Source organism: Oenanthe melanoleuca, chromosome 23, assembly GCF_029582105.1.
Source record: "Oenanthe melanoleuca isolate GR-GAL-2019-014 chromosome 23, OMel1.0, whole genome shotgun sequence".
In the NCBI taxonomy this organism is placed as follows: domain Eukaryota; kingdom Metazoa; phylum Chordata; class Aves; order Passeriformes; family Muscicapidae; genus Oenanthe; species Oenanthe melanoleuca.
The window spans coordinates 3,449,003-3,471,878 of NC_079356.1; the positions used below are offsets into that span (position 1 = coordinate 3,449,003).

The window sequence follows — 22,876 nt, forward strand, 5'->3', positions numbered from 1 at the left end:
CTCTTTAATTAAGGTTAAAGGTTTTTAATCACTTTTCCAGAATACAGAGAAGATTGAAACAAAAAATATTTTGAGGGTCTCAATAATTCCCTTATCAATACCATACATTGAACTCTATAAATTCTGCTATAAGAAAATGTCTGTTTAATATTGGTTATGATGCACTGGTGACCTATTTGCATCTTCTGAAGTAACACTTTGCAATTTTATAGCACCTTTCATCACAGGGCTGCAAAGCATCCAGTAGAATTCTGCCTCATAATGCCCAAACGAGGTAGGAAAGTCTGGCCAATTCACAGAGAGTACAACTGAGGTACAGACTGGAAGGGACAAGACATGAGGTGTCACCAGTCCTCAGGAGTGATGGGAATTGTGGGCTGGGGCTGGGGGGTGAGTCAGTGCTGGGGAGAAAGTTTAGGTAACATCACCCTCACTCTTCTCTCCAAAGCTGCAGCCTGGCTCCCAACAGGTCAAAGACTTTGCAAATTGCTGTAGCTGCCTGTGCTATAAATTTGCAGAAGAGAGGGCAAAAAGCCCAGGACCTACAGGCCCAAACTCCTCTGTTGGCATATCCAAAGGCTCACTAAGAATCAAGACAACCAAGCTGGGGTGTGTGGCTTGTGCTGCCCACATCCACTTGGATCTTCCAGGATTAAAACCATGTTCTTGGTTTTGAGATTTGGGGTGTTAAGCTCTAACTTCACTGTTTCATTGTCATAAATTTCCTTCTCCCACCTGGCAGGTGAAAGTCAGGTATCCCAGGTCTTGTTTCTCTAATAAAAGCTGAATGTCTGCTGAAAATCCATCATTTTAGGGAATGTGATGGCCAATGGACATCTCAGTTCTGTGGCCAGAGGAATCCAAGCTCCTTTGAGCCTTTTATGGTTTAAAAACCATTCTGCATCTGTGCAACACTCCCTGGAGCACAGCCAGCACTGGTGCCAGTGGCTGAGCATCAAGGACCTCCTCAGTGAGGTGTTTTGAATATAAAACCATGAATCTGAGGGACTTATTATTTATATTAGTGTTTTGCCATGTACCATCAATTACCTGCCTCCCCAAAGCACCTTCCCAGCACCTTGTAACAGCTCTTCTGCCACTTGCTCTTCCTGGCATGTCCAAAGCTGCTCCCTCTGAAAGTACAACACAACAGAAAACTTCTGGAGTGCTCCTTGGGATTGTGGTGGGGAAACTGAAGATAAAAAGGCAAATTCTTATAACTCTGCTGCTGGAAGAAGTTGGTGCCAGTGGTCTGACTAAATGAGTGATTTCTTCCTTGGTTTTAAAAAATCCACCTTAAAAAGGGCTGGGATCAACTCCATAACAAACACAGTATTATTGTGCAAAACCATTTGACCCCCCATCATTTCCAAACCAATTGTTTCCTCCTGGGGAAGATGCAAAAACAGAATCAGTCCTACCTGCTCAGCTCTGTGGCTGTGGTGCTGGACCAAAGGGATTTCCCTGTAAGGCAAAGGGGATCCTGTGGGACTGCTCTGTCATGTCACCTGTTGCAGGTGTGAAGCTCTGGCAACTTGAGACAAGACCTGCAGCTCTCAGAGGCACAACACATCCATTTCAGTGCTCCCAAAACTCCTTCTAGCCTTTCTCCTCAGCAGTGGTCTGTGATTTTTATGTACTTTTGGTGCTTGTACACAGGTTAAAAGAAAAACAACAAAACCAACAGTTAATGCTCAGGAGCTCAACAGCTCTAAACTTATTTCTTACACATCATCTTACAAGGCTGATGATGCTACAGGGGAAGTACTGCCAGGGAGAAGCTCTTTATTGAAGACAGCAAATCTTTGTTTTGCCTCTGGAATGTTTAAAATGAATGACAGGTCAAGGAAGAATGGGGAGGAACCTGTTGTGCTGAGGGGAGCAGAGCTGTTACAAGCACAGTAAGCATTCAGTGCATGAGTATTTGTTCTGGGTTCTTTGGCTAAGGCAACACTGAAACTGCTGCTCAAGGGACTGGGGAGTTACTGAGATTATAAAAAAAACCAATTACTTTATTGCACATTTGTCTGAGTCACCCCTGGCACTGAACCAGCAGCACACCTGGGGACACCTGACAAGAGACTTTGCTGCTGATTTATGTCTCTGAGGAGTTGGAAACTATTCCAGAGAAATCCTGGGGTGTTTTTTTAGCAGCTGGCAGAATAATTCCCAAGGTAATTTAACTTCCTTTTGCACCTAGTTCTGTGGCTTTCAACATGCCCCCAGTTCCCTTCTTTAGTGAACTGAAGCCAGGATGGAGCAGCAGGTTTGCACCAAGCACCTCCTGCACTGGTAGCAGGAAGTTTTCTATTTTTCTTTCTCACACCCATCTTTATTGCTTCTTTCTCCACACTGAAACTACAGTTTAGGAAAAGACTGGATGTGGCACTCAGTGCCATGGTCTGGTTGACAAGCTGGTGTTCAGTCTCATGGTGGACTAGATGATCTCAAAGGTCTTTTCCAGCCCAGTTAACTCAGCAGGACAAAACATGATTTTTCTGTTTAAAAGAATATTTCAATAAATCTTCTGTGCTCAGCAGTCAGAAATGTTGATTACAAACAAGTTTGTGTTCAGAACTTTGAGCCTGTGTGTATAATCTACAAATACTTTATACTTTAATCCTTCAAGGCAATCCTTCTTTGTGTATCAGTGTGAACTTGAGCTGGGCTGACAAGAAATCCCTCAAGAGGCAAAAATAGCCCAGCAGACCATTGCCAAAGGGCCTTCAAGCAGGAGTGAAACAGAAACTAAAACTACTCACTGTGTTAATTATTACCATGGAACTGCAATGAAATGTTTCTCATGTCACAGCCAGTCAAAGGAGTTTATAATGTTTAACAACTCTGCTCTCAGCCAGTGAAAACTGAGGTGATTTCACTTGCCTTGCTGAGAAAATCTGAAAGGCAAGTATCTTTCATTCTAAGCACCTGCAAAAAAATGACCTCAATAAAAGTGTTCCCAGACAAGAAACAGTGAGAACAGAGAAAGAGAAGTGTTTCTCATAAGGTAGAAATATCCTGTTATTCTATGGGAATATTTCTGTTAATGTCTGTTAAGGAACACACAACTTTGGGATTATTTTTCACACCATCCCCACCCAAGGAAAGCCTGCCCTCCCCACAGCCTGTCCTCACTGCTGCCTTGCTCACTCCCAGGGGGTGAGGGAAGGAGGGAGCAGGCAAGGACAGAGTGCTGCACCCCCAGCAGCTGCCCAGGGGTTTCTGCAGCCTCCCCTGGGCTACGGCCACCGAGGCCCTGGGCACACCTCAGACATTCTCAATCCCCTACAAACTGATCCTTCCAGAGTTATTCTGTTCTCCCTTAACCTTCCCAATCCAAACCACTCTGCCTGCAATTTCACTGTTCAGTGTTACAATGGGGAGGGGCAGGTTGGTGTTCATAGAGCACAAACTGAGCCTGCAGGAGCATCCCTGTGCTGAGGAGTGGCCAAAACATCTCCCCTGGGAATGCTGGGCCATGGAGAAAGCAGAACCTTTGCTCAGAAATGACAGACACAGATGGGCTTTGGTCAGACAGAATCAGGGGCAGGTTTTACTTTTCACATAATTTTCTGTATTAAAAAATACATCAGTGAAATCTGTTACAGGCAGGGACAGGACTACCGAGTACACAACGTCAATAGACTACTTTCTGATTTTATTTTTGTTAAATTACTTTTGTAACTGCTAAAAAAATAATTAAAAAAAAAAAACAACCAACAAAAACAGAACAAAAAACCTGAAATATTATTCAAGGCTGTTGATTTTCATCTCTTGAAATTTTAGTGACAAGCTCAAATATCAGACCCCTGTTATAGAAGATGGATAACTGACCAGAGCTAGATAAAAACCATACAATTCTCCTCTTCAAAAATAGTTTGGGTTTCCAATGAATTTGTGACAACTGGTCATCAGAAACACACACCTAGAGCTTGAGAAAACAGATACAGACAGTACCTGATAATGTCCTGTCCTCTAAACACCACATGGGAGCTTTTCTCTTCCAAAAGACTCAGTAACAGCCAAGCCTTAAAAAAAACTCTTTCAATTTCCAACACTATGACTAAATCTCTTTGGGTGGGGTGGGATAAAAACACACATGGTCATTTTCTACAACAGTTCTGTTGTCAGAAGTAATACTGCATCCTTTGTACAACACTGCCAGTGTTGCAAAGGTGGAAAGAGAAAGAGTGTGTGTGTGTATTTCTGTTTGAAATGACAAAGCCCTCTCTAGATTTGCCTTACAAAATAGTCAAGCCCATAGGAGCAGGGAAAGAGGAGAAAGGAAAGCTGCCTTAAGGGAAAGAAACTTTCCGTGCACCACAGTACTTGCTGGGTTCTATGGACAGACTGCAGAGATACTGGGCTGGGGAAGGGAATCTGCACAGAGCCCAGGACATCCCCTCCTGGACATTCCCCAAAAGGTCACTCAGAAGTTTGACCTACAGCACCTCTTCCAACAGAGTGAGCCTGGAGCAGGAGCTGGAGTCTGACCTCGTGTGACCAGTTAACAGCAGCCAGAGTTGTCCATTGGGATGGCCAGTGGCTCCTGCCTTCCCAACATTTGATCCCAGTTTCCAAAAAAAAAAAAAAACAAAAAAACAAAAAAAAGCCAAACAAAAATGATCAAAGTGTAGGTGAAGGTGTATTTATAACGGAAGGTGTCTGCTTGTCTAAACCTCACCCCTTTTCTCTCGTATCCTCTGGAAGAGCTCGAGGATCTCCACGAGTTCCTTGGCAGCAAGGGCTGCCAGCCAGCAGGCTGGGAAGTCACCTGAGCCACAATCTAGCTCTCCATGCCCAACAGTGTGAGGGTAGATTTTACACAACCATTTTCTTTAAAAATATCTCACAACTTTTAAAAATCCTAAACAGATAAAGGATTTATGCACCAATCCAGTAGGTGAGTTCCACTTGGATTTGTTCTGAGGATTGATTGGTGCCACAGGACGTTGAGATTTGCAGCTTACACAGCTTGCTTCCTTCCAGTTCCAGTTTGTACATCCACTGTGGTACAAAATCTGCCTGTAGGTGATGTTATCTTGGCTTATTTGATACACATTTTCCAAAGGATGGACGTATTCACATTTTGGTGCTTCTCTCGTGTATTCAAAGGAAAATACCCCACTGCAGTTAGTCTGATAACTCAATATCAGAGTCCTCTGATTTGACTTTGGCAAGTTCTTCGTGTACCTCCCTCACCATAAGAATCCTTGTTAACATGATGTCCAAGGTTCCTGGGTCTATTGGCAATGTGGAATACCAAATGGGGCTGTTGGGAACACAGGAGCGCTCGGGCTGCAGGTAGAACACATCACTCCTCTGCTTCACGCTTTCAGAACTGCCAAGGCAAAGGAAACAAGGTTTAGGAACACTGGGCTGCATTTACAATCTTACCAAAACTTTAACAGAGAGTCAGCAAAGGAAACGAAGGTATATTGAAATGGCAATACTGTTTCCCCCTTCCTTCCAGGGAACAGTTAAGTTGTTTCCAGATCACTCAGCATCAGTTTCTTATAAAGAAACAAAGAAAATCAAAGCAGCTTCTTTACAGCAGCAGTTTTTCAGAGTCATCCAATTATAGTAGAGTGATAAATGCATTTGACATGCAATCTCTGAGTGGAACTGGTTCTGGGATTCCTGCATAATGTGGACAAGTGGAAATGGCCTCAAGGCTTAGACTGGACATTAGTGAAAATTTCTTCACTGAAAGGATTGTCCAGCCCTGGCACAGCTGCCCAGGGCAGTGGTGGAGTCCCTGTCCCTTTTTATTTAACAGAGAGATTTAACAGCCATGTGGATGTGGCACTTGAGGACATGAGTTGCAGTGCCCTTGGCAGTGCTGGGGGAACAGCTGAATTTGATGGGCTTAGAGGGTTTTTTGAACCTAAATTATTCTAAGGTGTTGCTTAAGAGCAAGAAAATGAAATCCCAGCTTGCCTGGCCATGCTGCAATGCTAAGCCCATCTGCTTGAGAGCCTGACTGACTCCAGGGCAGCTCCAGGCCCTGGTAGGGCTCTAGAGTCCCTAGAGCCAGGATCTCTCCTGCCTGGCTTTGAGATAATCACACCAAAACAGCAAAGGGAATTTGTACTGCTGCCTGCACCACTGCAGAGGCTCAGCTATGAAACATGATGGGGTGCATGAAAATGCTTTCCCAGCCCAAGAACAACTAAAAGCTTCTAATAATGTACCAGTGAAGACAAGAAAGGAAATAAGAGGGAGAGAAAGACTATGGACAGCTGCATGCCTGTCTCTGCCTCAGTAATGGGATATTTGTAGTAAGCTCAGTAGGTACATTTCTGAGGGTGATTTATCTGAGTTTCAGCTGACAATAATGAGATGCTGTTTCATTTTGCATGTCTATTTTCTTTGAAGAGAGAAGAACATCATCTTCCACCCGCTCAAGGATCTAACTGAAGTTTATATAGAAACAGAGAGAAAAATGATTTGTATCTCTGTCCTTGCTATAGTTTCCTTTCTAACTCCTAAACAGAAGTTAATTGCACATCTCAGCAGGCAAAATTTATCAGGACTTTTACCTAATTCACACTTCTCTTGCACTCTTTCACAAGGAACGTGATTAACAGTTATAACTCAGGTATTAGTTATAATCTCCTCACAAGGGTGGTGTATGGGAATTAAGGGAGATGAGAATGAGCACTGTAGTAAAGTCTTACATTTATATCAAATAATTTATTTATTTAAAGAATACATGTCTCTCTGTAACTCTGTTCTTGACTCAACACCAGTAACAATAAAAAAGCACCTGTTTGGGGGTCTCACAGCAGTGCTACTGTTGGAAATTCTATTCTGCTCCCACTGAGGGATTAGGAAGTGGGGAGAACCACAGCACAGGCAGAAGGCCTGAGTGTGCTCCTTGCCCAAGTGCTTGCTCTAAAACTCAAGTTCTGCCACTCACCATTTTGATAAGTAGAATTCATAGAGTCGGACTGGACACCGCAGGGGATTGTCTGTGTTCTCAGCCATCTCCACTGCTGTTGGAACCTCCTCATCCTCACTGCGTTTCCTTTTGCCTACTGCTAATTTATCTGCATACACAGAAATGGCATCACACAAGTTCAGTGAAAAGCAGCACCTTCAGAAACAAGGGCTGGTGTCAGCCCAGCACCCAGTGGTGACTCTGCATCACCCAAACCCACTCCTTGAACTGGTTCTGTCACGTGTCACCATCCAACCATGGTCACCTGGTGTGAGCTGGTGGGTGGGCAAAGGACTGCACATCCTACAGGCCAGGTCCACAGCCCATTCCTCATCTAGAAAACCCACAAGAACTTGCAGGAAAATATGGAGGATGTAATTTTACTTATTAAAGACAAATTAATATAATGCGCTGGAATTATGAACTGCAGAAGCCAAAAGGATCAGAGACTTCCCTTTCTCAAATGGCAAAACTAACTGAGAACAAAAATCTGTGTCTTTGCCTCTTGAGTATGAGGCCCATATTGTTGGTCTCCACTGGGGCTGCCTGGTCTGTTCCCTACACAGACCCAGGACAAATATGGGGATTTAAAAGGCACAATAAAGGTCTGGACCTGCAAAACCCAGGATTATGAAGTGCTGAGAATAGGACTTCAGAAAAGGTCTTTAACTCTTGCAGAATTACTAGAGCTTTAGACTATTAAACAAATTTGCAACCAAATCTGTGACTCCTCCTTTGTAGGTTTTTCCTGGGTGCCTTGGCTCATTCAGGATTTCTCTTTAAAGCAGTGAAAAATACTGCAAATGTATTCAGGATAACAGCATATGCTAAGCTCTGCTTACTACAGAACATACTCCTCCCCAATCCTTTTTAAAAGAGAAACAGACAATACAAAATTACAGAATTCTCTGATTCTGTAACTCAGACCACGCAAATGTGACACCAATGATCAGAGAGCACTCACCTGATTCTACCTCTTGTTTTGGAAAGGGTGGGAAAAAACGTAAATATGTCATCTTAGTATTGTACTTCAGAGTCCGGGTGCGCCTCATAACGTGGGCAAAGGACAGTTTCAGGTGCTCACTGACATTCTTTAGTTGGAAGTATTTGGTGTTGAAGAACAGAAGAGTGTTCAACAAAACAATGGGGGAATATGCACCCAGCTGCTTACATTCCCACAAGTGTTCCTCTTCAATTCTTGAGAACATATAACCTGTAAAGAATGGGGCAAAGAAAAAAAGAAAATAGTTCTTTATGCATATAAATCCTCTTTCAGCTAACCTCTATTAATGAACCACATATCAAATCAAATTCACACTTATCATCAGCAACTGTAATCCAATAAAACCAGAATACTGCATGCACAAACATAAGGGGGAGCATGGAGAACCAAGCTTTGGAACAGCATGATCTTCCAATACCTGAAGAGAAGGATAAAAAGGATCTGCAGACACCAGCAGATTCTCACTAAATTCTAATTACACTGTATTAAACTACAGTCAGCCAACTGCAGCAATGTGTAATTCCTACAATGTGAAGTATGAGTTTAAAATGTCCCATTTTGTGAATAAATAGCCCATTGTGATTATCCTAAGTCAGTTAGGAAAGGGAAGTATGGGGGCTTAGAAGAAATTTGTTGTAAAAAAGTATAACTGTGTGCAGCAAACTATAGGTAATTGGATTATTTCTGTATTAAATAAAAAGTCAATTTTTCTAAATGAAAAGGCAGTTGTGGAGTTGCCAATGTTACTCAAATTTCACTGATACTCTAAAGATGTTGTGTGCTCATAGGGCTGGTCTTCAGCTCTATAAACCACATAAGCAGGCTTGAAAACCAATTAAAAGTATCTGCAGAATTTGGGAAGTCTTAACTTGGAGCTGAGACAAGATTTCAATGATTTGCTAATGAGATCTCCAAAGTCACCAGGAGTATTTCTAGCTGTAATAGGGAAATATCAGTATTAAATTCTGGCTACTTGTATTAAAAAAAGAGCTAAAACTTGAGGGAAGAAGAAAACCATTGAGTGCCAGAATGGGAATCCTTTCTTTCCAAGGATTGATCAGAGGCCAAGATACATTTAAGTGTAATCATACTTTCTAGAAATAATATACATGGTGTAGAAAAGGGAGACTAATTTGAGAGCCAGAGATCACATTCTCTTCCTGGCCCTGAGAAAACATTAATTTATGATACAACTTTGTCATGCATAAAACACAAGAATTGTCTTACCATTTGGAAGAATTGTAGGTTCCCAGATTTTCAGAAGTTTTGTAAGCTCAATCATAAACCTGGAATAGGGCTCGGTGAAAATGTTATCTATTCTACCATTCTCAAACAGGTACTACAAGAGCAAAAAACCAGAAAGACAAACTGTTAATGATTAATTAATATTGTAGAGAAGATACAGCACAAAATTATTTTCCTTTCTTGTGTCCCAGTGTCTTATGGGGCAAAAAATCTCCAGTCAAACAGCAAATCAAATTTTCTGCAGGGACTGGGACCACACCAGTATGAAAAGATAGATCTAGGCAAGAACTGTGATCAATATTTCTAGAGCTGTTTTCTGCAAAATCATCTTCCTCTTGATATTCTTGAAAGAGTCTGCCTATAAAAACCAGAATAGTTATTGAGTGTTTTTCTGTTGAAATGAACTTTACATGTTAATACCTCCTGACAAAAGACACAGGCTGCTGAAATTGCTCAACTTGCAGCACCAAGGAAGAAAAGTTCCTTAAACTTGTCAAGGAGCAGTTTAAAAAATTTTTCTAAAAGTCTGGTGTTTGTATCAATAAATAAGTCAAAATTGTGACACAAAAATCCCTGATACTCCTAAAACTTATCAATGGCACTTTGAATTTTAACTCTTTCTACATTTTGTCCAAGCATGGCAAGGAAAAAAAATTTAAAATAACTCCATGTCTAATTAAACAGGTTTTATGTCAGAACAGCTTTTGACTCTATCTCAAAATGACTGTTTCAGAACAGAACCAAGCAGGCTGTTCTAAAGGAAACAGAAATGTACTGACCATTGAGTTTTAAACACAAAGTAGCATTATTCTAGGTTTGTACTGCTATTGTTGCAAGGCTGGTAATAAGGACTTACTACATTACACTTAGTATTCACTAATTACAATGAAATTATTCCCAATGTATTTTCTCTGTCAATATTGCAAAACACAACAGGTAACTGTCTTGGCACTGAGAATACTTCCTGGGCAACCTCTCCCACATAAAGTTATATATTGGAAGAGCACTGTGCAATTATTTTAGTTCTAAACCATCCCATCTTAAAACAAGGATTTCTGAAGAGCAAATCTTTTCTACACATGAAAAATGATCAAAAAAAGTTCCAAATCCAAGTACTTGTGTCTAGCTGGAAACACCCAGCCCCCACATCACATTCCTATAAGGACAGAAGTATTTGCTCCCTGTGACCATAACAAAGCCAAGAAAAATGAGTCATACATAGGACTAAGGCAAAGAGTGAAACATAAAAATGAGACATTCTTGCCTCTTCTATAAAGCCCAAGCTGCTCTGTGGGACTGTGGATGTCCTGTAAGTAATCAGAGCAAGCTCTGTATGTTGTCAGCAGTGCCCCAGCTCCCAGAGTTACCTGCTGAATTCCAAGGCACAAGTATAAGATGCTGTCAGGGTCGTATTTTTCTCCATTTGGTCTCCGCACCTCTTGAATAAACTGGCACAAGCCAAAACTCAGCTCAGCAAATGTGCATGAGAGAATGTCCTCCTTGAGCTTCACAGGATGAACTGGGGTGGAGGAAATGATTAGAGCAATTAATTCAGCACATTAAATCTTCCCACATTCCTAAAAAGGTAGAACTCCTAAATTCCTTTCTCATACATGAATTACCCTGTGTGACTAAATGGTGAACTCCTTCCTATCTGCTGGCTGAGAACTGAATGATTTGGCCAATAAAAGCCAGAGCAGCTGCTTGTGCAATCAGTATAAAAGTTACAGTGACTACTGAGGCTGCAGGAGTTTAGAGCCCAGACATGTAAATGTTTGGGAGTCTGCTGAACCCAAAATGTGGGACAGCAATGGCTGCAATCAGCAGCCTGGGGCTGATAAATGGGTTTCACCCCCCAGCTGGACTCAGGGGAGTCAGAGAAAGACCCTGAGTACTTCTGGACATGAGTTGAGTGCAGCATATCCCACTTCTTAAAAGAAGAAAGAGTCAGAAAAAGACTCTGAATATTTCTGGACATGAGTTGAGTGCAGCATATCCCACTTCTTAAAAGAAGAAGAGTTTAATGGGACATGCAGGAGATTTGGAAAAGGAAGCAGCAAAACCAGGAATTGATTGATCAAATGATCTGCAATGAAATTACCAGGCTTGGCTCCTCCACACCTCAGAAGTGCCTGCTTGGGAATAAGCAGGGAATCTTTCTGTGAGTGGGCACAGTTTTCTGGAAATGACTGTAATATTCACTTCCTTAGCCTCAAGAAGAAAACATAGTAACTCATGTGAATACTCCTCTTCTGGGAAATAAACCCCAGCTGTTCTTATGGAGTGACAACAAAAATTCCAAGTAAGAGATAAAAAAGCAGATCTCATCCTAACTAGAATTTTCCCTTTGGGGGTCTTTCTTATCTGAGTCCTGCCATGCTTAGTCCTTTAAATTGCAAAAGTATTTGTTATGGTTTGCTCTCTTCCCCACCATTCCCAAGGAGCTCAATTCTATTACTAATTTAAATTTTCTGCTTGACTCTGAAAATTTGCCTACAAAACTCAGTGCAATAATGTAAGATCAGGGAAAAGGGGAGTCAGACACTGCCAAATCCCAGTTCTTCTGGGATTTGTAAAAAAAAAAAAAAATAACATAATTTATCATTGGAAAAAATAAACGAAATCGTATTTAATTATCATTATTATATATCACTCCTGTGAAACATGAGGAGCAATAAAGTGAATTTCAGGCAGGTTGCAGCACAGAATGGGTAGACTTTTGAAATGCTTCCTTCCAGGTGTGAAGCCTAGAAAAAAGTTAAGATTCTGATGTTGGTCCCACCATTTTTTTACAGCAAACAGTTCTGCTGACCAACAAATACTTTGGGAACATGCCAGCTACAGATAAAATGGATGGGGCCAAGTTGTTGTTGTCAACTCAGAATTCTGGCCTGATAAACCTGTAATTTCATGGTTCTGTAATGACTCAGAAAAGCTCTGCAGCTGCATAAAGCATCTGTGCTACAAATGAAGAACTACTGCATGCAAAGGAAGGCAAAGTGGAGATTTGTAATGCTTTAGAGACTGTTTTTAAAGGAAAACAGATCAATTAAGAATGTAATAGCTATGATTTTTAAATGCATGGAAAGATGCAAGACAGAATTCTATAAAATCTCTTCTCTACTCAGTGGTATCTAATTCTAATTTTAACTTGAACAATTAATCAAGCCAAGTGCTCTTCAACTAAGTATTTCTGTTTCTACTGAGAAACAAATTTACCTGAAAACTTCAGGTCCCCTTGTTCCTCCTGTGCATTTTTCAATTGGACCCAGTTTTTCCAGGCATTTACCCCATACATGTACTTTAGGGTCATCCCAGAAACAGAGCAGCCAGGGTAGGAGCCCTGCACCAAATTCCGGGGCTCCACAGCAACTACAGACTTCTTCCTTCCCTGCAGGCAAGAAAAGACATCCAAACAAAGCAGCATTAAATCAGCTCCTCATCCAGGGGTGGTTAGGTTAGGGCACATAATGCTGTTATTTGAAAATGTGAGGGATTTGTGTTCCAGAAGTTTTTCCTTACCCGTCTCTTTGGCTGGGGGAAGCCGTCCCTGTGTCTCCGTCTTGCCCGTGAACGTGAATGCAAACCAGGTCCTTTACTGAGAGGGTCAAATGAGTCTGAAGTCAAACCAACACCATGAAGAGTTTAATCACATGATTTAGCAGCCCAGGTAGAAGTGTCACTGTCACTGAGATACTATGGAACACCTTACAGTGAGCAATCACACCTGTATATTCAAATAATCCTGATATCTGACTAATTAAGCAATTTGTGCACTTGCTGTATAAAGACAGTTAATTCTCAATAGGGAAAAAAAAGTCCCCAGAACAGTGGGTGTATTTATCAGGCAAATATGATCTCAGCCACCACTCACATGGATTATACCCAGGGAAACAGAAGTGATGAATCCAAAGGAGGCAAGCAAGAACTTCTTGTTACTCCTGTCAGGGGTTCTGCAGAGAGCTGTCTTTAAAGACAGCATGATATTCCAAAAATAGTAATTTTTTGTAGAGCTGATCAACTACTGCAGCTTTAAACATCCACTGTCATTACATGAAAACACACAAGCAGGCTGCTGGGACAATGTTTAAGTAGAAAATTGTGTGTGTTTTTATAAAACAACAAATTTTTCTTCACATGACACCGACCTGATGGGAAATCTGCCTCCAGGTCCTGTTCCACATCACCTTTGGAGAACTGCTTGAGCTCTGGATCAGGTTCTGGCAGGGCATTGGATCTTAGGGTGTAGTGATTCAACTCCTCCTCCCAGCTGTGTGGAGTGGACACTGCTTCTGATTCCAGATCTCCACTGTACGTGCTGCCCTGGTCTGCAACGAGAGGGATCACAGGGACCATGTGCTACAGGAAAGGCAGAACAAGGAGTTTGCAAGAAAAGATGCAGCAGGATGAAAATCCATTTGCAAAATAAAAAATCTGACTGACCTTTCTCAAATATCTTGGGATCCAGGAAGAGTTCATGCTCAGATGTTTGAGATCCTTTAGAAGAAGGAAAAAAGAAGGAAAGAAGGAAATCTGTATCTACACATGACTGACAGCTTGCACAACTTATTTAAAATAGTTTGAACAGCTAAAACCTGTGTATTAGATCACACATGCTGTGCCTTCTCCTCCACTGGAGTTCTCCTGACAGCTTTCTACCTTGCTCATGCTATTGCAGAGGAAACAGAAATGCAGAACCAACATAGGTTTGCTTTTCCAAAGGCTTCCACCCCTCCCTGCTTGTTATTTGAATCATCTGTAGACCAGCAGGATATTTTGTTTATCTCTTTCCAGCTTGTTTCACTTTCATTACATGGTCACTATCCAACAAACTCTGACCTGCCTCACCCTTCAAAAATCCTCCATAAAAAGCCTGATGGGAAAATTTTCTTTTAAGGCAGCTGCTCTGTCTTCCTGATTTTGACTCCTCTTTCTAACACGATGTACTGATCTGGAGGTTTCTACCTCTGGTGACCTGTTCCTGTCACCACAAGCCAAATCTGCATCTAGAATCAGGGAAAGGGAAATTTCTGTGGTGAGAGGACCTTCACCTCACTGCATTTCATATCATTTTTAAAGCCATCACCTACCACCATGAGAATGTGTTTTTTCTCTCTCTGCATCTTCTGCAATCATTTCTGCCATCTGAAGGAGATCAGCTTCAAATGGATTAATAGACACCTTTTCCTTGTTTTCCTGAATATTTTCAATGATCTTATCAGCATTATCTGGGGTAGTTGGGATGAGCATGGGAACTGGTACCTATGGAACATGTGGAAAATATCAGAACATACTTAGGGGTGAAGGGAAATAGCAAATACACAAGGGAGATTCCTCCCATATTATGTATATTTTAAGACTACTAAACTAATTTAAAGATAACTCCAGATTGGACAGCTCTGTACTCTCCCTACAATTTGGTAGCTTTGTGTGACAACATTTAACCAAATATGATGTAATAAGGAGGGAAATGGCTTCAAGGACTCCAAATCCCACTTGCATGACCAGACACAACACCCAGTGACACAATGCTGGGTGTGCTGGACACAAAACTAGCCTGTAAACCACTGCCTTCTGTAGTGATCTGCAGCATAACTTACAGGTACTGGCATCCCCAGGGGAACTGGTGTGTACTGGGTGTAGAGGTGGAGGGGCACTGGCACAAACACTGGTACAGGAACAGGTACCACAATGATCTGGGGTTGAGCAGGTGCTTCTTCTCCTTCTGTTATACCAAAGACAGAACAAACCAAAAATTGTACAACAACCTGAAAACCAGTTAAGGTTTTCTAATCCATTCAAAACTACTCTCTGTTACATAATCATGTATCACTCTCTCAACTCAGTACAGACAATTCCAACAGGGGTAGGAGATCAGGCACCCACCTGTCTGGCATTCCTTGTTTTGTGTGTGAGGTTTGCAGGAGGTGGCTTTAGTCTGGGTGATTGGCTTACACAATAAAGCTTTGTTTTTCAGAAGCCTGGGTGGTTTTGATGATGGGAGCTTTAGGGCATCTGTCTGGGTACTTGCCTGTTTGGAAAACACAAAGAGGGTCGAGTCAGTACTGGTTTGAAGGATAACATAAGACTGCTAGGGGACGCTGAACAATTTAAAACTGTATTTGCTGATATAAATGATCACTTAAAAACTACTGCAAAATAAGCTTGCTTATTTGGTACTTTCTGGTCTCCATCTCAATTTACTTTGATCCAACAATAATGTTGTTTAAAGCTAATTTTGCTAATAAAGCTAATTTTATTAACGGTGCAGAGAACAAATCTGCAAGAATATTTTGTTTCTGTAGTCAAATAACTGCTATAAACTTTTGACCTTAGAATTTTACTGATGGCAGAGATATAAAGAGGAATCATGTTAAGATATTTTTGATGACTATAAGTCTGGCTGATGCAGACACTGATAAAACTGAGTAAACTAATGTGAAACCACTGGAAACAAATAAATGTAAAAAATGAACAGCAATGCTGGCAGCAGCAGTATCATTTCCTGATACACACAGACTGACTATTCATGCTTGTACTAATTCCATGTCCTGCTAACTGTAATTTTCAGTCATGCATTCAAATAACAGGATCTATTTCAAGAGGGAAAACTCATACTATAATCCATAAGTGACACTCCAGCTAAAAGCAAAGCTGTCAGTCTTCCAGAACCTAAAGCTACATAAAAGGATTTCTGTATTTTAGGAGAGTTGCAAGATGCTACACTACATACCTCAAAATGCTCAGGAATAGGAACTCTCAGAGCTATCTCCAGGTAAGTGGTGACAGTGGCTCCCCACAGCTCTGTTACCACACTGCCAGGGGGTGGGGAAGGAAAATGAAGCTGCAGGAGCTTGGTCATGTCAGCCCCAGCAGCCCAGGCTGGTCCCTCCTCCCAGGCTGGTCCTTTTGCCACCATAACCCCATTTCTGGGCACAAAAGGCAGCCTTGAGTACAGAAGGAATGACTGGGGAACCACAGGCCTCAAGAGCTACAATTTGACAAGCTTCCCTTTAAAACACCCAGTCTGTCAGTGGGCACAGTAAGACTTTTGTACCATTGTCTTGGGTTGCAATACAGGATGTGACCAAAAGTTTGTATTTTATCACCATCTGTTAAAACCAGGTGGGGCAGTGTTCTTTATCTTTTCCACACCCCATCCTTCCTCCAGGAAGATATTGGCTGTTAATGAACCATTGAGTCCCAGTGCATGACTGATAAAATTCCATCATCCCACTGGGAGATGCTCCAGCCAGGGGAGGAGCCAAACATTTCCTACCCAGATAAAAACTGAGATTTGGAACATCAGGATTCAAGAGGAAAATTGGACCTTTGCACATCATCCCTGGAGCTTCAGAGGAAACTGCACCTTCTCCAGGAGCACTGCTCCAGCTGAACCACATCTGCCCCTGCAGGAGGATGCAGCCACCATTGAATGGGACTGTGCCAACACCCTGACTGACTGACGGGTGTCAGCTTGGATTCTGACTCTGGCAGGGTTGGGATTGTTCTGTGTAATACTGCATTTCTATTTTAATTTTCCTAGTAAAGAACTGTTATTCCTAATTCCCATATGTCTGCCTGAGAGCTCCTTAATTTCAAAATGATAATAATTTGGAGGAAGGGGGTTTACATTCTCCATTTCAAAAAGAAGCTCCTGCCTTTCTTATCAGATGCCTGTCCTCCAAACCAGGACAACCATGTAAGTTCTATCCATTTTTGAAAAAGCATCTGCAAACTGGATGAACTTTAAATCCCAATCAAAAATTAGTTACAAAACAATGGTGCCAAATTCTTGTGTACTTTACTTGCTATTGATACAATCTGGACAAAACTGAGAAAAATCTCTTGTAAAACTTACATCTCCTATTGTTTTTGCTGTCACAGTAGGGACTGCACCTGTGAAGGAAAAAAAAACCATACAATAACATGTCTACTTATCATCAAGAACTATAATCCATGCTCTGCCAAGGTCAAGAAAAAGAATTCCAATTAAATCTCATGCCCTGATGTATGTACATAAATTTAAGTCATTATTTATACCTAGATAAAGGAAGGACAAATGCAATCATCTGCACTGATGTGAAGCATAATGAAGAAGTGGACGCTGTTCTCAGTAAAAAATAAAATCCCTGAGCAAATATAAATGTTCAGGAATAGAGATGTAAAAGTACAGGCATGGTATTCAGCTGCCTTACCCTGTAAAACATTGTTGGAGTTAACAGTAGGCTGGGCAGCTGGGGTGCTTGCAAGGGACACCACGTTTGCTATGACAGGGGTTGAGTCCTTTCTTAAAGAAGGAGGGCCTGAGGAGGAGGCTGGTGCCATGGAAAGGTTTGCTGGACACAGTAGACAGAAGAAAATGAGAATAAGCAGTAAGATAATTGAGAAAAAAAGCATTTCAGAAACAACACCCACCCTTCAGATCTGTCTCCAGATGAAAGAGGCTGTTGTGTGAGAAGGGGATGTAGGTGTCAAGCTGCAGCATTTCAGTTTAAACAGGAGCTGGTTCCACAAGCAAATCAAGAAAGAAGGGAAGAGAGCTCCCACCAATGAAAGCAGCAGATGTGCACCAAATTGAAACAATGAGCACCAAGCTGAACATGGCCTGGTACACACTAAAAACTTCCAGTTAATACTTTATTGGTTTTGGGTACCTTACTCTTGCAGCCACCATCACTCAGTGGGAAATGATGCCCTTCTTTAGGATCAGTGATATTCCTGCCTTTTGTTTCCATTTCTCTTCCTGTCTTTGTGGGCCTTTCATCCCTCTGTGTCTCATTCCCTACAGAAACTCATAGTTCCTATTCCTGTGGGCTTTATTCCTACCCTCATTCCCATTCCACCTGCTCAGGAAAACAGCTACAGCACTTGCTAACCTTGGGATTAATACTTCCCAAGAATCAAACACTTAATGACACAGAATAGGAACTCTTCATATGCCTACAGCCTGCACAGAAGCAGCTGGTTTAAGTGCATATATAGGAGTCTGCATTTAAAACCATTAAGTCTACTAATTTTACCACTTGATTGTTAAAAGAATATTAACATTCTGCCATATCTTTTAGGTGTTAGTAAGACAAGCTAGATATTTAATATGTCTGAAATGAAACAGGACTTTGTTTCATGAAAGTGACTGCAAGCAAGTGCTTTTGCTTTATCTTCTTTAAAATTTGTTTGGTACACAAAGCAATTGCATTTCACACCTACAGAAGTTTGAAATGGTCTCAAGTAAGAGCAAACTAAACCAAAAGACAACTCAACAGCAACAGACAAGCTCCCCAGGAGAAGACAGATCTTACAGAGCTCACTGAAGTGAGTTTGCAGACAAACATCCATCTCACTACCCCACACATCAAAAGGCAATACTGTCCCCAGCCTGCTTTACCTGTGTTGTTTGGGAGTGGAGGGTCAGAAGCACCTTGCTGTTTGCAGAAGGACAGAATACAAAGCAGATTGCAAAAATGTTTCATCTCCCCTTGCCATTTGATGGACTCGTTGAGTTTACCTTGTCTCTTACAACCATCACACTTTGCCATCTAGGAAAACAGAGTGAGGGAGACACTGAATACACCTGAAACATCAACAAGGGGTATATGTATAAAAATCTAGAGGGTGTGAGAATGTTTCTTACCTGGTAAAACAAAACTGTGAATTTAGACATGCAATCCTCTGAGCAAAATTCCTCTGTTTTCCCTGCAAAGTGATTCTGGACCAGTTTGGGGGAAGTCTGTAAACAGTAACTGCACATTTTACAGTGGGTTCCCCAGCGCTTTGACAGGTCGTGTTTATAAAGCAGTTTACAAACTAAAAGAAAACAGCAAAAACATTCTTTAATACCAATATGACAATCCCTCAGCACTCCTAATTCCTGTCTTTAGTGATGTCTGTAATAATTCATTGAAATGTAAAGTGTGAACAGGATTTTATGTTCCTAAGCCTAAAAATCAGATTTCTAACTTACAAATATTAGATTTCTTTTAGTATTACTGATAATTTTAAGGCCAAACACTTGTGAGTTGATTTCTCTGAGACAGGGTTTTGCCCTTTCTTACCTTCACTACAGAATGTTCTATCTATGCTTGAGACTCTCACTGTCTCCTTGATAATTTTCTCAAACCTGCAGTATTCACACAAAGCCGTCATATTGCTCTTCTTCTTATACTCATCACAGCAGTTCTTCCCACAGAACTGGAACATTTTACCCTGCAACACAACCAGAATGTTTTGGTTTCAGTGTTTGAATGAGTCACATCCCAGATAATACATTTAAATTGTGAACAAAAATGCAGAAGAGTATTTATACCCTTAGAAATCAGCAACAGAGCACTGGCAAATGAGTCTCCCCATTTAGTTTTATAATAAAGCAAAATTTCTTGCAGAAAGCCCTCATCAATGTGCTTTCTCCTTGGATTAAAATGAGTATCCCTGGATCCAAGATACAGGGATGTGTTTGCTTGATTTGGGATTTTCTTGGAGTTCTTTTTTTTTTCTGTTTTAAAGACTATAGAGCTAGTATCAGTATTAATTTGATATTGGTTGAAACAAATCCATTTCAAAACCCTCCATTGCAAGCAACAAAGCAGTACTGACATACCAGTATAAACTACAATTATTTGGGTTTCTGTTGTGAAAAAAGCTTTGAAAGCCCTGATCTTTATTACCTTGTAGTCAAACAGTTCTGGTTTGGTGGCAAACGATCTGTTACAGTGCTGACACTTGATTTTCACAACAGAGCGGGTAAAGGTGACCTGCTGGCACTGGGCAGCCAACCTCTGGAGCCCTGCTGCAGCTGAGGTGCTGGTGGAGCTGGGGGACACAGTGGAGGTGGTGACACTGGCTGAGACCACTGTCCCCGAGGGGATGCTCACAACGACCTGGCCCTGAGACAAGGGCACCACTGAGGAGTTGGGTCCTGCAGGCTTGTTGAACAGATTCTGTGGAAAAGCAAATAGACAGGATTTAATTTACACCTGGGTATTTCCACCATCAATTTAGCATTCTGTTTATTCAGCTAAGAAGAAATCTTAGATGTCACACCTGAAAAGCTGCTACACAGTTGTAGCTGCAAAAATTGCGAATGCTCCCATCTGACATGGCCAAGTGATACTGAGGGTTTGCTGAGGTTTTACAGCTGTTGCACTGAACTTGAACACCTGAGGGTGAAGCAGAGAAGAAAAAGTGATTTATGCAACATCAAGTTGTATTGCAGCTAATTTTTCATTAGTCTGAATGATGAGCCAAGGCACAGACAGAAGCCTGAGACGACGTTTCCACAGATTCAGAAGCAGACACTGCAGCTGCTGTGCCTGTTGCTTGCCAGAAATTTAATTAATCTCCCACTATCCCTAGGATGTCAGTAAGCATTTTTCTATTTCCACATGAAAAATAGCTGAAAATGTTTGCCTAGCTCCATGCAACATTGGGCAGAGGTAATAAAGCTGATCACCCCAGGGAACAAGGGGCAGAAGAGACCCAGCAGTGGTGTGGCACATGTCCACACAAGAGGTTTGTCCAGCTGGGAAACCCACCAGCTGCACTTGTAAGAGCAAAAATAATAGATTTAAGACTGGTTATCATGTGGAAGCTCCCTAAAACCAAAACAGAAATAGCTGTACTCTCACTGCTACATTTATCTACAATACTATGACTTTTCACTCCCATCTCAGCACTTCCCTTAAAAAAAAGAATATCAGCCTTAACTTTCAAGACAAATAAAACTGGGATTTGAGCCACATGAAATTAGGTTTCTACAGAAGTAAAAGGATAAGCTTACCTGAAGAAGTGACCATTTTTACTCTGTATGCTGACAAACAATTAACAGAACAAAACAGTTCCAGTTTCCCCAAGTTATTTGTGCTCTCCACCATCTCAGCTGAAGATCTCAGAGATTTACACAGTGTGCAGGGTGTAATTTTAGCTGACTTCTGTGGAAACATGGAAATTGGTTTTTCATTTGAAATTTGGCAGCATTTTTTATTAACCTGGAAATTGTCACTGGTATATAACATATTTATAAAATGTGTCAGTGTGCTTGAAACAGCACTTGTTTTACAGCTGTGTTATTCATGGTGCAGATTCACTGATTTGAGAACTTTCCCAGCCCACTTTAACCAGTACCAGGCTGGCTGGGTACTGCAAACACCCCTACAGGTTGTACTAGCACAGATCAGCACCTTGTATCACACAACTTCCAACATCCTGCTGAGGATTGACATTTTGCTTGTGGTTTTTAATGCATCAGCTGTGTAGGTGAACAATATTCCCACTGAAGAGAGGAGGAAATAAGGAACAGGGAGAAACAGGTCCCCAGAAAATGTTTGACAGCAAAATGGGAAAGAGATCCACCTGCTAGTAATAATCACAGTATTCAGTGAGTGGTCTACAAACTTCTTTGGAAGAGAGACACAGGAAAAAGCCTGACTTTCACAGACACATTTTCTGTGCTTAAGGTTTTTTTAAGGTCTTTAAGTTTGGAAAAAAAACTTTAAGAATTGGTGCACCAGATTATTTTAGTATGACAGCCTTAAAAATGCACTTTGTTCTATCACCAGCTACTACAGCTCTTCACAGCACAGAACAGAGTATAAGCTTTTAGGGATTTAAAAACACCCACAAACCTCCAGAATCTATCAGAATGTACCTGACAATGGAGCTGAATGCTGAATTGTTTAAAAATCAATTAAAATAAATTTGACTTAAACTTACAAGCTTTGAACATGCTGTATTTTAAGAGAACTATCACATATGGGGTTTTGATGTGTGATATAAAAGCAGCATGAAAATGTTTCCAGCTTATTTAATTTTATTTCCAGATTTCTTTCAGATGACAACTAATTCTGAAGGTAATTTTCAGGATGAAATACATTTACCGTATTTTTTTTTTAAATCCATTAGGCCTTTCTTGACCTAAGTGGCCTGGATAATGGGACAGCAGAGTCAAGTCACAAAATAAAGTTCTATGCTTTTATCAGAGTGTAATTTTTCCTAAAGTAATTACATTAGAACAAATCATTCAAAAATAATTGAGCTATTATAATAAATTAAGGTTCTCTTAAATGCTCAGGTCTTCAATAATCAAAAATAAATATGAAAAGTTTAAAAGTTAAAATCATAATTATAAACTAATTATTACTTTTCCTCTCCACTTAATTCAAAGGCTACAATTTAATGAAGAATACTCTTTAAGGAGCATCTCAAGGCTGAAAACAGTCATAGGGGCTGCTGCTGGGAGGGTCCCACTGTGTCTTGTCCCACACTGAAATTCTCTGGTAGCTGCTCCAGTGGTGAGGAAAAAACAGAGCAACATGTATGGGCAAAGATTAAATAGAAAATTATCATCCCTGGAAATGTTCAAAACCCACTTTGACCCTTTGTGATATGGTTCAGTGGGCATTGGGATATTTAGTTGAAGGTCTTGGAGGCTTTTCCAACCTTTATGATTCTGTTATTCTTGAAATGACAAAAGCAGTTACCTTAGACCAATAGAGTAACTGAAATAATCAACTAGTAAATTGGGTGTTTCTTAAAATACCTAAAATCTAATAGAAAATTAGATGGATTCTACTTTTAGTACTTTGTCCAAATACAAAATCATGGAATCCCAGAATGTTTTGGGTTGGAAGGGGCCTTAAAGCCCATCCTGTTCCACCCCCTGCCATGGGCTAGGACACCTCATACTATCC

The 22,876-nt window shown here is 41.0% G+C and overlaps 1 protein-coding gene across 8 annotated transcripts in view; it reads right to left on the bottom strand.

Moving 5' to 3' along the window:
- Nucleotides 1-83: 83 nt before the first annotated feature.
- Nucleotides 84-22,876, bottom strand: part of ZMYM4 (zinc finger MYM-type containing 4) — a 43,903-nt gene continuing 21,110 nt past the window's right edge. For 4 of the 8 annotated variants that reach the window (XM_056509203.1, XM_056509206.1, XM_056509205.1 and 1 more), the window contains 20 exons: nt 20,968-21,118; nt 20,232-20,347; nt 19,856-20,128; nt 19,247-19,397; nt 18,826-18,998; nt 18,580-18,730; nt 17,390-17,530; nt 17,053-17,090; nt 15,078-15,222; nt 14,792-14,916; nt 14,282-14,453; nt 13,635-13,688; nt 13,340-13,519; nt 12,714-12,808; nt 12,411-12,582; nt 10,559-10,710; nt 9,174-9,285; nt 7,908-8,156; nt 6,923-7,052; nt 86-5,341 (listed from right to left, as the gene is read on the bottom strand). In XM_056509203.1, coding sequence (XP_056365178.1) covers nt 5,134-5,341; nt 6,923-7,052; nt 7,908-8,156; nt 9,174-9,285; nt 10,559-10,710; nt 12,411-12,582; nt 12,714-12,808; nt 13,340-13,519; nt 13,635-13,688; nt 14,282-14,453; nt 14,792-14,916; nt 15,078-15,222; nt 17,053-17,090; nt 17,390-17,530; nt 18,580-18,730; nt 18,826-18,998; nt 19,247-19,397; nt 19,856-20,128; nt 20,232-20,347; nt 20,968-21,118 — 2,988 coding nt within the window. In that variant the 3' untranslated portion in view covers nt 86-5,133. Of the gene's footprint in view, nt 5,342-6,922; nt 7,053-7,907; nt 8,157-9,173; nt 9,286-10,558; nt 10,711-12,410; nt 12,583-12,713; nt 12,809-13,339; nt 13,520-13,634; nt 13,689-14,281; nt 14,454-14,791; nt 14,917-15,077; nt 15,223-17,052; nt 17,091-17,389; nt 17,531-18,579; nt 18,731-18,825; nt 18,999-19,246; nt 19,398-19,855; nt 20,129-20,231; nt 20,348-20,967; nt 21,119-22,876 lie in introns of all 8 variants that reach the window. The other 4 variants (XR_008842082.1, XM_056509200.1, XM_056509201.1 and 1 more) reach the window with 4 other exon arrangements.